The sequence below is a fragment of the Euleptes europaea genome, chromosome 1, assembly GCF_029931775.1.
Source record: "Euleptes europaea isolate rEulEur1 chromosome 1, rEulEur1.hap1, whole genome shotgun sequence".
NCBI classification, from domain to species: Eukaryota; Metazoa; Chordata; class Lepidosauria; order Squamata; family Sphaerodactylidae; genus Euleptes; species Euleptes europaea.
Window position 1 is genome coordinate 62,805,390 of NC_079312.1, and position 14,695 is coordinate 62,820,084.

The 14,695-nt window shown below is 47.2% G+C and overlaps 1 protein-coding gene across 4 annotated transcripts in view; it reads right to left on the reverse strand.

The window, feature by feature from the left end:
* Positions 1 to 14,695, reverse strand: part of CACNA1D (calcium voltage-gated channel subunit alpha1 D) — a 347,998-nt gene that overhangs the window by 149,243 nt on the left and 184,060 nt on the right. For all 4 annotated transcript variants that reach the window (XM_056865912.1, XM_056865904.1, XM_056865897.1 and 1 more), the window contains exons 11-12: positions 14,641 to 14,667; positions 3,749 to 3,909 (exon numbers count right to left, since the gene is read on the reverse strand). In XM_056865912.1, coding sequence (XP_056721890.1) covers positions 3,749 to 3,909; positions 14,641 to 14,667 — 188 coding nt within the window. The remainder of the gene's footprint in view (positions 1 to 3,748; positions 3,910 to 14,640; positions 14,668 to 14,695) is intronic.

The window sequence follows — 14,695 nt, forward strand, 5'->3', positions numbered from 1 at the left end:
GTCGGCCAGGAAGGATACTGCTCTTAAAAGTCTGGTAACTCCTTCACAGGCTTGTTTTTCCTCCTGTGGAATGAGCTGTGTTAATTTTCTGGCCCATATTATTGCAGCTCTGGAAACCAGTGCTGATGTCACTGATGCCTTGATTGCCAAGGCTGAAGCCTTGTGGGATTTTTTGCATGCTAGCTCTGCCTTTCTATCAGCAGGATTCCTGATCAATGTCTGGTCTTCCTCTGTAACCAGGTCTGATGTGTGTAGTGTCATGACCGGTTTTTCCACCGGGGGAACATTGAGTATGTCTGATGTGTTCTGATCTAAGTTGTAAAATTTCTTTGATGTTATAGGCCATTGTTTGGAGGCCATAGGTTTCTCCCATTCTGACTTTATGAGTGATAGAAAGTACGCTGGTACTGGTACTACTTTATCAGGGGTGTCATGCATGTGGAAAAACTCTGTTGTTCCCTTTTTTCTCTGAGTGTTTGATTCAGTGTCATCTGAAAGATCAAGTGCAGCCAGTGTCTTTGATAGTAATAGAGGAAATTCCTCTGTGTTGAAGACTCTGGACTGTTTAGGTTGTTCAATGATATCTTCCCCATCTGAACTGAATTGTTTGTCTTCCCTTTCATTATTATCATCCCCTGAGTACACAGAATCATCATCCTCTTCCCCTTGCATAGTTTGATGTACAGAACTGTCCTTAAGGGCTGCTTTGGTGGGCCATCTGCTCTCCCCAATGGAAGTACCGGCCTCATTCCTTGTAATAACCTGGCTTGAATGAGATCCCATGTTGGCACAGGTCTGGTTAAGCGTTCCCTGACCAATCATTCCCTGGGTTGGGTAGCAATGAGGGAAATTTGGAATAGGGACAGGTTGAGCCGCTCTCAAACCCTCCGTGAAGGCATCCCTAATAAGGGCAGAGAGCTCCGCTTTAAGAAATGTTAGCCCGCCATCTTGCAATGGGGGAAGGGAGATCCTACCATTAGGCGAAGTCTCCGCTGTCGCTTCCCGTCCTTGATTCAGAGGCGAGCCGCCTAAGGACGAAACGGCATGAGGCATGTGCGAGCCGCTGGCCTCTTGGGTCTGCTCCCTGAGCAGTTGTCAGGACTGGGCGTCCGGCGCCATTGCGTGATCCACGCCCAAAATCGGGGTAGTTTGAGACAAAGGCGAGCCGGCAGTCTCCAGGCTGTGCGCCCGAAAGCGCTTAGAGGAAGGAAAAGCAGGCGCTGTTGAACTCTTTGAGCCGCCCGCCGCCGCGGGCTTTTTACCGCTTCGGTTCGGCGTGGCTGCAGAGCGGGCTGCCTCTACGAGGCGTTTTGCGCGCTTGTTGCCGGCCGAGACGGCCCGTTTGCACTTTCCTCCGCTGCCTGTGCCGTTTTTTCTTTTTGTTTTTGCCCTCAAGTCAATCTTGTAGAGGGGTGGATGGCCTCGGATGGTAAAGGCATAGCCGTTAGAAGGCTAGGATCCAGATCGGCTGATGCAATAAAATTATCTCCTTGCCTATCGGCCATTTTGTTTTGGCGGGAAGGGATCCTGCTAACTAAAAATATCCCTTCTATAACTCCTACGGAGAGAAAACTAGAAAGAATAGTATTAGATGAGAAACAGATAATAAGATAGATAAGAAGATATAGATTAAAGAGTAAAGATAAGGCTTTTCTAATCCTATGCAGCTGAGAGCTATGAAAGGCTGCTCTCCCGATCAAGGCAGGAAATAGAACTGGCCATAGGGGGCGTTTACCCTCAGAAGCCAGGAAAATTTTAAATATTAAATCCTGCCTCCCGAGCTAAGAGGAAAAGGAAACACCCATCATGAAGATGCCCTTTGTCCCTCTGAGCTGAGAATTTATAAACTTTTAGGGCACCAGGAAAAAACATTTTTCTTTTCTCAGCTATTTAAAAAAACTTGTTCTCCTCTATGGAGATTTCAGAAGGTACATTTATTGTTTACATAGGGATGTATTCTTATTCCCTCTTTGCGCAGGTCTGCTACCAGAGTAACTAGTACTTTGGTGAATACCCTTGGGGCTGATGTTAACCCGAAGGGGAGGGCCCTGAACTGGTAGTGTGATCCTTGATATAGGAAACTCAGGAATCAGCAATGTTGTGGATATATGAGAATATGCAGGTACGCTTCTGTGAGGTCTATGGACGTTAGAAAGTCCATGGGTCTTAGTGCCTCTGTGATTGACTTTAGTGTCTCCATTCGGAAACGTCTCAGTGGGATAAATCTGTTCAGAAACTTCAGATCTAGGATGGTTCTCCATCCTCCATCTTTTTTGGGAACTGTGAAGAATACTGAATAGATTCCCAATGAGCGTTCCGATAGGGGCACTGTTTCTATAGCTGCTATTTCCAACAGATGTTGTATTGCCTGTGCGGTTCTCTGAAGTTTGTCCTTGTTTTTAGATGTTGGTGATATTACCAGTCTGTTTGTTGGGATGCGGGAGAATTCTATTTGGTAGCCCTGCGTTATTGTATTGAGTACCCATTGGTCTGGTTGGGAGGTTGACCATTGTGGTTGATAAAGATCGAGCCTTCCTCCCACAGGTTGTAGTGTGGCATTGTTTTGTTTGGCGGCAGGGTTTATTCCCTTTGTCACCTTGGAATGTGTGGAATTTTGCTCCTCTATTAAACCTTCCTCCTCTACGAAAGGAGTTACGGTTCTGGTTCCATTGACCTCTACGTTGGTCTGGCCTATATCTTTGCAGTGTGTGGTAAGCCCGAAATGGAGTGTAGGTTGAGGTATTTCTGAATTCTTTTTGAAGGCTCTTTCTTTTTATCTTTGGTTTCCACCAGTATGGGTTCTAACTTGTCTCCAAACAGTTTACATGTTTTTTTAATACTGCATCATGCTAACTTTTTAAGATCATTATCCATAATTTATATCTCATGTGTGTGTGTGTTAAGTGCCGTCAAGTCGCTTCCGACTCATGACGACCCTATGAATGAAAGTCCTTCAAAATGTCCTATCTTTGACAGCCTTGCTCAAATCTTGCAAACTGAAGGCTGTGGCTTCCTTTATTGAGTCAATCCATCTCTTGTTCGGTCTTCCTCTTTTCTTGTTGCCCTCAACTTTTCCTAGCATGATTGTATTTTCCAGTGACTCTTGTCGTCTCATGGCATGACCAAAATACGATAGCCTCAGTTTAGTCATTTTAGCTTCTAGGGTCAGTTCAGGCTTGATTTGATCTATAACCCATTGATTTGTTTTTTTGGCAGTCCACGGAATCCGTAACACTCTCCTCCAACACCACATTTCAAAGGAATCTACATCTAAATCTGGTATGTAGTTTTCATATACAGAGGTCCACAGACAGGGAAAAGTTTCATAAGGAACTCTGTGGGAAGCTAACGTGACAACCCTCCTTTCTCTGTGTGCGACCTTTTGAAATAAATAAGCACAAGCCAATACGATCTCTGGAAAACAAATGTGGGGAGATGTACAAACACCTTTTACTGGACCCAGAAATCCCTGTTGGTGGCCTGGATTGAAAGTGCTGGATTGCAGCATATGAATAACTTCCATCTATGTAGACTGCAATCTTTGAACTTGGTTAGAGGTTGAACATAATTTACTACATGGCACTTAAAATTGTTCATTCCTTCCCATTTTATATCGTAACTTACATATCTTAAACAATGAAGAACAACTCATAAGTACGTATTTAAATGGTTGACAAGCTCCTGACAATATCTGTAATAGTTTTCTATTGGTTATTGCATGAAACAAGAAAGTAATCTAGCATTGTACCTTGTATTTGGGTCAACCAATCAGGTTGGTTGTAATGCTCAGAAGAGATGGTTAATGTGTTCAGGAACACCAATACAATAACTAACCAATAGAATGAGACTGATTTTACAGCTGCTCTGCATCTTCTGCGATTGAATCGGTTCCATCGGCGCCAACGGCGACTAAAATTTAAAACAGCAGCAGCATTACAACACAGAATAAAATCATATACTTTTTCTGGACAAAGAGATCTTGGGATGATTTTACCAAAGTTAAACACTAATGACTCCTTTTGTTACAATAAAAGAGTGAAGCTTAATTGTCTCCAGCTGAAATCACTTGGGACTTTAAAACATTTGGTGTTTTTGTTGGCACTTACAAATGTCAGATAATTATTGCATTACATAACATACACCCAGTTTATGCTAAACATGTGACTTTTTATTCAATGTTAAAATAACCATCTTTAAAGATATATTTAGAAAACGTATAGCACTTTAAACAGATTAGGCAATTGTCAACCAGGACTGAATTGGAATCCATCCCAAAGGTGACATCCGACTCACAGAAGAACATTCCATGTTTGGAACAAATCTTTACATTCCTTTAAAATGTAAATATGTTTCTAGATTCAACTCGGTAAGCCACTTTGAATGAGATGTTCATACATCTATGACAACTGTCAGTTCAAATTGTCCAATCCTATTGATGGCAATCACACATACAAATAGACCTCCCTATGGAGCTTTATTCCTTCCATTGTTATCTGTACAATAATGTAATTCCTACACTGCAGAACAGATAACTGATGCCATCCTTTGTGACAACAGCAATCATATGATAAGGCAGATTTCAGGTATCCCTTTCCAGCACAGAATATTGCCAATCATGTGTTTGGAGAGTTTCGCACCTGTGTGCATGGAGCACACTGCTGCACATGAAGATCTCTGGATTAGGGCTACAATATTACTAGGCAAAAAATAATGTTCTAGTAAACTGTGCAAATCAGAATTACCAACAATCAAAGTAAGAACCTAAGCCAATTTGCTTTTAATTATAACAAGGAAGAAATTGGGGGGGGGGGCATCATATTCCTGCCTGTAATGATAGCATTTCAACCAAGCATGTAGCATTTCAACCAAGTGGGTCATAATCTTACAAAAACTGACATTCCCTACATAAAATCTGGCTTTGGAAATATACTACATGCAGATCTCAATTCAAGAGCTCAAATTCAGGAATAGTTAGGCCCTCTAAAAGGCGACAAAGGTTCCACTACACAGTCTGGTTTGAGAACGGATAGGCCCACCATGACCCGGAGTGTAATGTGATTTGTGTCAAATTTGCTTGGAGGTAGAGGAAGAAAGGAGACTGGGCAAATTACACTTAATTTATCCACATGCCACTATTATGACTAACTATAACCATATGACTAACATTACCTTAAACAGATTTATACATATGCTTAATGCCCATTTTGCCTTTCTGACTTCATTTAGCCAGCAAGGTGTAGTGGTTAAGAGCGGTGGACTCTAATCTGGAGAACCAGGTTTGATTACCCACTCCTCCACATGAGCGGTGGATGCTAATCTAGTGAACTGGGCTGGCTGACCCTGGGCTAGTCACAGTACTCTCTGAACTCTCTCAGCCCCACCTACCTCACAAGGTGTCTGTTGTGGAGAGAGGAAGGGAAGGAGATTGTAAGCTGCTTTGATTCTCCTTAAAAGGTAGAGAAAGTTGGCATATAAAAACCAACTCTTCTTCCTAGTAAAGCTTCTTGTATGGGGTAGGATATGAGACCAGCATAAGCTTGAGCCACACACCAAGAGAGCTGAGGGTAAGGCTGTTCCAAGATTTCCCAAGAGGCTCCCTAAATAGCTTGAGACAAGTATAAGGGCTTAGCTAGGTCCTTCTAGAGCCATCTCTGTGGTACTGCATGTCGGGAATGTTATGAGTTGGGCCAAATGCCTTAAAAGAAGACTGCTTAAAATAAATCATTTCTTCACCGAACAGCTCCCACTTCTAACTCAAGATAGTGCTAATGTTATATTTTGAAACATTCACCGCTTGTTTTTCCATTCATAACATGGAAAACATCAACAATGCTGACATAAAGAAGAGATCAGCTATTACTTATGTGACTGGGAAAAAATGCAACTTACCCCAAGGAAAAACAAATAAAAATGCTGCAGTCTTCTTTACCTCAGAAGGCTCATGCAAGTAGAACAACCTGAGCATTTTTAGTGTGCTCATTAACAGCAGGAGTCATGGTAGTTTAAGGTAAACTATGTACAAGCTTGGCTCTCAGAGCCTCTTGGAACTGGGTGGCCACAAGTTATGCCTACCCCATCCTCTAAAATGGGGACAAGAAGTGTTTCAGTCATTTCAACATAACTGCAAATACTAGAGATAACTTTCTTCTCATATTTTAACTCAAATTATGTTCTGCAGTCTTGTCCAGTCTCATGAAATCACCTTTTTTGCACACACACACACACACACACACTATTCAAAATTGTGAAACGTTATTTCACAATTAGATTCTGTTCCTGTCCATACATATGTGTGAGAGATCCCCCTCTCTGAGTTTGCTTCTCCAAATCAGTTGCTCAGACGTTGATACAGAAACAATCGATTTATTGAAGCCTTCAGGAGATGAGACAGGCACAGGTAGAAAGTTGCAAGTGAGGGGCTATACGGGTTTACAGAATATATTGACTCCAGGGCACTGGGGCACTGGGGTTCACACTTATTGTTATGGGAAGTTACAAGCTTGGCATAATACAAAACATCAGACAGATCCCAGGAAGTCTGGGCGGCTATCACACTTCCAAGGCCGCATCGGCCTGAGGGAGTACTGGCAGGAAGAACAGCGGGGGGGGGGGAAGATACATGGGCCATCAGGCCTGGCGCCTGAGACCAGAAGGTGTGAACTGCTTTTACGAGTTCACTGATAACACAGCAGGTGATGGAAAGCAGAGACACAAAGACAGAGACCCTCACATTCTGCCCCCCTTAAGGCCCCCCCCCGGGGTCCCCGAGAGGACGAGGCTTATCGGGATAAGCAAGGTGGAATTCCCGGACTAAGCGAGGAGCCGCCATGTGGGGTGCGGCCACCCATTCGTCATGAGCGGAGCCAAGGTTTTTCCAGCGAACAAAGTAAAACAGTTTCCCTTTCTTCCATTTGGAGTCTAAAACCTTGGATATTTCCAAATGGGTGTCCCCTCCTACTACGGTAGGAATCTCGTGTGCGGGAGGGGGGTGGAACTGGGGGGCTGCCACATAGGGTTTGAGGAGGCTTATATGAAAGACTGGATGGACTCCTTTCAGAGTTTTTGGGAGGTCCAGTTCCACAGTAATCTCGTTGATTACTCTGGTAATGGGGAAAGGTCCCACATAACGGTCGCTCAGTTTTTTGCAGGGGCGAAGAGAGCGGAGGTTTTTGGTGGACAGATAGACTTGCTCCCCCACCTTGAGTTCCCATCCCGGAGACCGGTGTTTGTCTGCTTGTTCCTTGTACTTGCTTTTTGCCCTTTCCAGATTTTTGAGCAACCATGGCCAGGTGGATTTAACCACCTGAATCCACTCCTGAAGGTCAGGGGTAGACTGGAGCTCTGGCGAGACGGGGGCAGAACCGAAAGGGCCGAAATCCGTCCCGTATATAACTTGGAAGGGACTAAAGCCGGTAGAGGAATGAGGCGCATTGTTATACGCATATTCGGCAAATGGCAGCAGGTCGACCCAGTCGTCCTGGTGGAAATTTACATAGCAACGCAAATAACATTCTACCACCGCATTTACTCGTTCTGTTTGACCATCCGTTTGGGGGTGATAGGCGGAAGAAAGGCCCTGCTCTTCCACTCCCATTAACTTTAGGAAGGCCCGCCAGAATTTGGCAACAAACTGGACCCCCCGGTCGGAGAGGACCTTCCTCGGGATCGAGTGTAGCCTGAGGACGTGTGTGATGAACAGTTTAGCTAAGCCCTGGGCTGAAGGAAGGCCTGCACATGGAACGAAGTGAACCTGTTTGGAAAAGAGGTCTGTGATAACCCAAAGAACCGTTTTTCCCCGACTCGGAGGTAGGTCGGTGATAAAATCCATGGCGATGACTTCCCAGGGACGGGAGGGGCTCTCAAGCGGTTTGAGAAGCCCTGGGGGTTTTCCCATCCGTTTCTTGGCTGTGGCGCAGGTGGGGCAGCTGCGCACATACAACTCTACATCAGATCTCATACCGGGCCACCAGAATTGTCTTCGAACCAGGTGAAGCGTTTTTATGAAACCAAAATGACCCGCTAGCCTGGCACCATGTACAAGTCCCAATACTTCCTTGCGAAGAGAGTAGGGGACGTACAGTTTCCCCCCCTTGCACCCACCAAGTGTTGGTACGTTCCAGACCAGTGGGGAGGAGATGATGCTCCTCCTCCTGCAAGGAGGCGTCCCGGAGTCGCTGTTGGAAGGCTTCCGGGATGCCTTTGAGTGTAGGGGGGGTCTCCGGTGGTCGGGCTTGGGACCGGGTGGTGACGGCTAAGCTAGGAACTTCCCCTCGCTGCTCGGGAGTGAACAGGGAGTCGACTGGGCGATCGAAATCGTTGCGATACTGGGGAAGTCGTGACAAAGCGTCGGCTAGGGCATTTTCTTTGCCAGGGACATGTCTGAGAGTGAACCGGAACTTAGCGAAAAATTGGGCCCACCGAACCTGTTTGGCATTGAGTTTTCTAGCCCCCTTGAGGGCCTCAAGATTCTTGTGATCGGTACACACTTCGAATGGCAGTTCGGCCCCTTCCAAGAAGTGTCGCCATATGGTAAGGGCATGTTTGACCGCTGCTGCCTCCTTCTCCCAAATGGCCCAGTTGATTTCAGACTGGGAAAACTTCTTGGAGAAGTAGGCGCATGGTCTCAACCGTCCCCCCTCATCCCTCTGCAATAGGGCCCCGCCCATGGCTACATCCGAGGCATCCACTTGCACCACAAAAGGCTTGGTGCAATCTGGGTGAGCCAAAACGGGTTCGGATGAAAAAAGTAGCTTCAAACGTTCAAAAGCTAGCTGGCACTGGGGGGACCATTGCAAACGGGCTGAGGGAAGCGCGGCGCTAGCCCCCTTGTCCTTGGTACGCAACAGGGCAGTGAGGGGAAGCGCAACTTGGGCAAAGTTAGGAATGAAGTTCCGGTAAAAATTGGCAAACCCCAAAAACTGCTGAAGTTGGCGGCGGGTAGTGGGGGGTTCCCAGTCCCGCACTGCCTGGACCTTGGCGGGGTCCATTTCCAACCCTTGGTGGGAGATCACATACCCCAGAAATGTAATGGAGGGTTGGTGGAATTCACATTTGGACACCTTAGCATACAGTTTGTGCTCCCGCAGCCGCTGGAGCACCTCTCGCACTAGGCGCACATGGTCTTCCATGGTTTCAGAGTAAATAAGGATGTCATCGAGAAATACCACCACCCCCCGAAACAGCAAATCATGCAAAACCTCATTAATTAATTGCATAAAGACACTCGGAGCCCCCGAAAGTCCGAACGGCATGACTAGGTACTCAAACATCCCAAAACAACTGGAAAAGGCCGTTTTGGGTTCGTCTCCTTCTTTGATGCGAATGCGGTGGTAGGCTTCTACCAAGTCCAGTTTGGTGAAGATTCGGCCCTCCTTTAATTGTGCTAGAAGGTCAGGAATAAGAGGGAGGGGGTAAGCATTAGACTGGGTGACTGCGTTCAGTCTGCGAAAGTCAATACACAGTCTTAAATCTCCCGTCTTTTTCTTTACAAAGAAAGCTGGGGCTGAATAAGGAGCCTTGGAGGGGCGTATGAAACCCCTCGCCAGATTGACATCCAGATAGTCTCGCAACACTGTCTTTTCACTAGGGCTCATGGGGTAAACCTTTCCCTTAGACAGTTTGCCTTCCCCTACAATCTCGATGGCACAGTCCGTTTCTCTGTGGGGAGGCAGTTCGTCGCACTCTCTAACATCAAAAACATCAGTAAATTGCGAGTACTCAGAGGGTAATTGAGGAGAGACTGGGGCGGGGGACCCTACCAGTGCGGCGGCTGGAGTCCTGAGTACCCGTTCCTTGTCATGCAACCCACAGGGGTTTTCGGGGAAGGAAAGCACCCGTTTAACCCAATCAATGGAGGGATTGTGCCCCCTTAACCAGTTCATCCCTAACACCACAGGGGTTACAATAGGGGCGATAGTGAAATACAACCGTTCCCAATGTTCCCCCACGGACATAATCACGGCTGCAGTTCTGTGGGTCACCGGGCCCCGTTTAAAGTCACTCCCGTCCATTTGGGAAAAACGGAGGGGTCCCGGAAGCCGCTTGCGCCGGACACCCAACTTCTTGGCAGTTTCCTCATTTATCATGGTGCGGGCACACCCCGAGTCGACCAACGCGGGGACCTCTAACGGGGGACCCCCTTTGGGTAGGGACAGATGGACACGCACAAATACATTGTCCTCTTGGGCGCTTACCATCGGTGGAGCTCCTTGCACAACGATAGGGACGGTCTGCTGCGGAGCCCCCTCTACAGCAGACCGACGGCGTTTTTTGCCGGCTGTTCCCACTCTTCCTCCTCGCTGGAAGAGGGGGACGGGGTAGTGGCCTCCGGGGAGCCGTCCGAATCAAAGACGGTATTTGTAATCCGGGACCCCGATGGGACCGTAGAGTCGGATGCCCCATCCTGGGGACGTGCGTGGAGAGCGGAGGGTGCGCCGGAGCGCCGGCTCAGTGGTCCACTTCTGCGGCGAGGCTGGCTGTCGGCGGCCGGTTTCGTCGGCTCGGCCTGGGTTTGGCGGGGAGGGGTCGGACGGCCTGAGCGAGAGGGGCATTGCGATGCAAAGTGACCCTTTCCCCCGCAGATCAGGCAGACGCCGGCCTCGAACCGCTTGCGGCGTTCCGCGGCCGAGAGGACCCCGCCACCCCCTTGCCGGAGTTCCCGGCCACGGTCACCCCGGGGCCTGGGGTCTCGCCCAATCCGTTGCTTGGACAAGTTCAGGAGTTGTTTGCGATTCTCGATGTCAGCAGCATGGCGAACCCAACCTTCCACATCCGGGGGGTTCCCTTGCATGAAGGCCCAATGTTGGAGGTCTGGGTTGAGACCCTCCCTGAAACATTGTACCAAGGTAGCCTCACTCCAGTCCAGAATTCGGCTAGCCAGTGACTGGAACTCACTTGCATACTGCGCCACCGACTTAGTCCCTTGGCGCAGTTGCATCAGGGAGGCTTTAGCCCGCTCACCTAGAGTCGGGTCCTCAAAACGGTTTCGGAGTGCTACCATGAACTCGTCCAGGGTTCGCAGCACCGGCGAGCGGAGTTCATACTGCAACACCATCCAGGCAGCCGCCTCCCCTTGCAGTAAGGAAGCCACGTACTGCACCCGGGACTCCTCAGAAACGAAGGTTCGGCCTTGTTCCCGCATAAAAATGTCTACTTGGACCATAAAAAAGGTCAACTGGTCTCCCGACCCGTCATACGTGACTTTCAGGTCCCGACGGGCCGGGGGGGCAGGGGTTGCGGGCGGAACTACTGGCGCCCCGTCTGGGGGAGCACCGGCTGGAGGTTGCAATTTCAGCGCATCTAGGGTCGTGGCCATCTCACCCATTACGCGTTGCATGATCTCCATCTGTTCCTGCATAGCCCGGCGGTCTTCCTGCCACTGCTTTCGTTCTTCCTCCATGAGGGCCTCTTTGCGGGCCGGGTCCCCTTCGAGTCCCGTGCTGGGGAAGGCCAACCGGCGATCCTTCGCCGCAGTCCGCGAGAGCGACCAGCCCTTGGGAGAGTCCAGCCAATAAGTGAGCCCCCGGGGACGTCCGTCCCGATCTTGGTCGGGGGCGCGACCCTTCGGTTTCTTTGGCTTGGCTCCCTCCTCTTTAGGGTCCGGCTTCTCCGGCTCGTCCGGTTCCTTGGGGGCATCGGGGTTAGGGGTGGTGTCCTCGTCGGCTGACATTCTGTCCAAAGCGGTACAGCTGCAGTCCGAGAGGCAAGGACTTGCAACTTAATGTGAGAGATCCCCCTCTCTGAGTTTGCTTCTCCAAATCAGTTGCTCAGACGTTGATACAGAAACAATCGATTTATTGAAGCCTTCAGGAGATGAGACAGGCACAGGTAGAAAGTTGCAAGTGAGGGGCTATACGGGTTTACAGAATATATTGACTCCAGGGCACTGGGGCACTGGGGTTCACACTTATTGTTATGGGAAGTTACAAGCTTGGCATAATACAAAACATCAGACAGATCCCAGGAAGTCTGGGCGGCTATCACACTTCCAAGGCCGCATCGGCCTGAGGGAGTACTGGCAGGAAGAACAGCGGGGGGGGGGGAAGATACATGGGCCATCAGGCCTGGCGCCTGAGACCAGAAGGTGTGAACTGCTTTTACGAGTTCACTGATAACACAGCAGGTGATGGAAAGCAGAGACACAAAGACAGAGACCCTCACAATATGACATCATATAGTCTTAAGCAAGTCTTGTTGCAGAAATGTGATATCATATGTATGGACAGGAACAGAATTTAATTGTGAAATAACATCTGTCTGTGTGCAAAAAAGTTCTTGCACAGATTTTTCTTATTCAAGCATAATGAATATTGTGCTAATCTGGCATTTCTGCAACAAGACTTGCTTAAGACTATATGAGAATGCCAGATTAGCACAATATTCATTATGCTTGAATGAGAAAAATCTGTGCAAGAACTGTTTAAGCAGCTTTGAAATCTAAGATGTACTGCAATCATAGACATTGTAATCAAGGGTCTTTAAGAAAAGAAATGAGAAAACAATGATGTTCGTACACTCATAAGGGCCAGACCAAACATCAGTCCAGACAACCACTTTCAGTGGAAATCTGGTATATGGAGGAAAGAAAATGGAATTCTTCTTGCAGCTTTAGGAAAAAACTATCTTTAAAGAATGGTGGAAGCCACAGTTTACCACATTCACTATTAATGCTCTCTTCATTTCCTAGGTCTGGGAAAAAATCCTACTGGGGCAGATCCAGAGCTCAATTACAGCAGAACTGATAGTTTAAGGGTCTTAAGTGCAAGTTCATATTGGATAGAAAATGGGTGAAATTACAGAAAGAGAAGAAGATAAAAAGACAGACATTTTAAAAAGTATTCCCAAAAGATAAAAAGCTTTAGAAAACAGCACCAGAAACCCATGTTTGCATTAACAAAGTTAAGAAACAAAGCAAGATCCCATATTGGGAATATGACTGAAACTGTGCTTGTAAAGGTGTGTCCAGAGAAAAGGGGAAACTATCGTTAGTAAACCACAAAATCTTACCACTACGCATTTCAAAAGAAACATTTGTGTTGTGATCGTGACACAGAATGGTTTGGTTCAGACACAGTACCAAACCTCGAAGGAGCTTTGGGCTCACTAATGAGATACCTGCTCTCCCTCCCACTTGGCAGCATTAAGTTAATTAATTACTTCATTATATCTGTATTTAAAACTTTGCTGTTTAAAAGGGAAGTTCTTCTGTTGTTTCTTTTCTTTTCAGCAGCATTCAGCTTGCAGATATTAAGAACTGTGGTTTATGTGCTGTGAGATTATTCATCTACCAGCCTAGATATTAAAGAAATATATCAGAGCAATGGAATCACAGTAGTCAGTAAGGGTCTTTCTAAATAGGATAACTGTTGGTTTCTGAACAGTATATCAAGACACAAAATGGCATTTGCTTCATATTCCCAACGTCCAGCTTCTAACACAGTCCATCCCTACATGTATAACAGTATCTGCTGATACTTGCTAATTGTGACATAATCCTGCGCTGCTGCACCTGTGCAATATTTTTATATTTTTATTTTTTGGCTTGGTGATTGGTTTTCTCTTTGTGACAAACTATAGCTCGTACGCAACTGTGTATATCCATAACCCTATTTTCTTCTGCTTCAAAATTCCCTCAACTTATAGGAGATTTTCAAGAAAGGCAGGCTCCCATTTGTGCCAGGGTTAAAGGCAAGGGAAGCAAGGATGATTTTAGGCAACGGGGCCCAGCACTGTCTGTCAGCCAGTCAGCTCTCAAGCAGCTTCTTGCAGCCTGCCCCAAAGGTCGTCAATCACAGACTGGGTGGGCCACACAGACCTGGGGGCTGTAGGCTTGTTCTGGCACACAGCTCAGATTGGAAGGATCAGGCTGAAGAGGTGCTGACAGCAATTGGGTTGTCAACCACACCCACTGTTCCCAGCCTATGCTGAGCCAAGACTTGAGGAACCTGTAATCAATAAAGTTGTGTCCTGATTCTTCCCAGCCATTTATGCAGAGCTGTTTCCCTCACAGTCACCCCGCCAATTGTTTCAGGGTTTCCTTTTGATTATGCATGCCTTCTCTGACCACTCTCCCCACACATTTCCATGCCTTTTGCCCATGTTTTCTGGATGCTGCTTTAGCCAGAATCCAGAAAATGCAGGCAAAACATGCAGAAACGTGCGAGGAGCGCAAGGTGACCTCTGACAGTCAGAAATGGTGTGCATAATCAAAAGCAAGCCCTGAAGCAGTCAGCGAGGGGTGACCGTGGGGAAACAGCCCTGAATAAATGGCCTGTGCCACCCTTCATCAGCCCCCCCTCCCATGGGCTAGACCCCACTCCAGGCACAAAAGGGCTATCTGGTCACCATTTCGCACATTTGCATTAAATCGTTTGACCTGTACAAAACATTTCCCCTTTCTCTGCTGCAAGCAAGCAAGCAAAAACAAACACCGTACCCACAGTTGTTTGTGGTGGTAAATTGGTTTGCAAATGGCAGCAGCAGATGATGATGATGCATCTATGCCTTGTGTATTCACAAAAGCACAATGTTTAAATCCAGTCATATCAACCACAATATGTAGAGATTAACAACATAGTGTTATGGAACAACATGGTGTTATATAGAAAAAAGAGAGATGGGAAAAGAGAGGAAAATACTGACCTGAACCTGGATTTTGAGATAACTTGACTAAAAGAAAAGGAAAACACATTTTTTA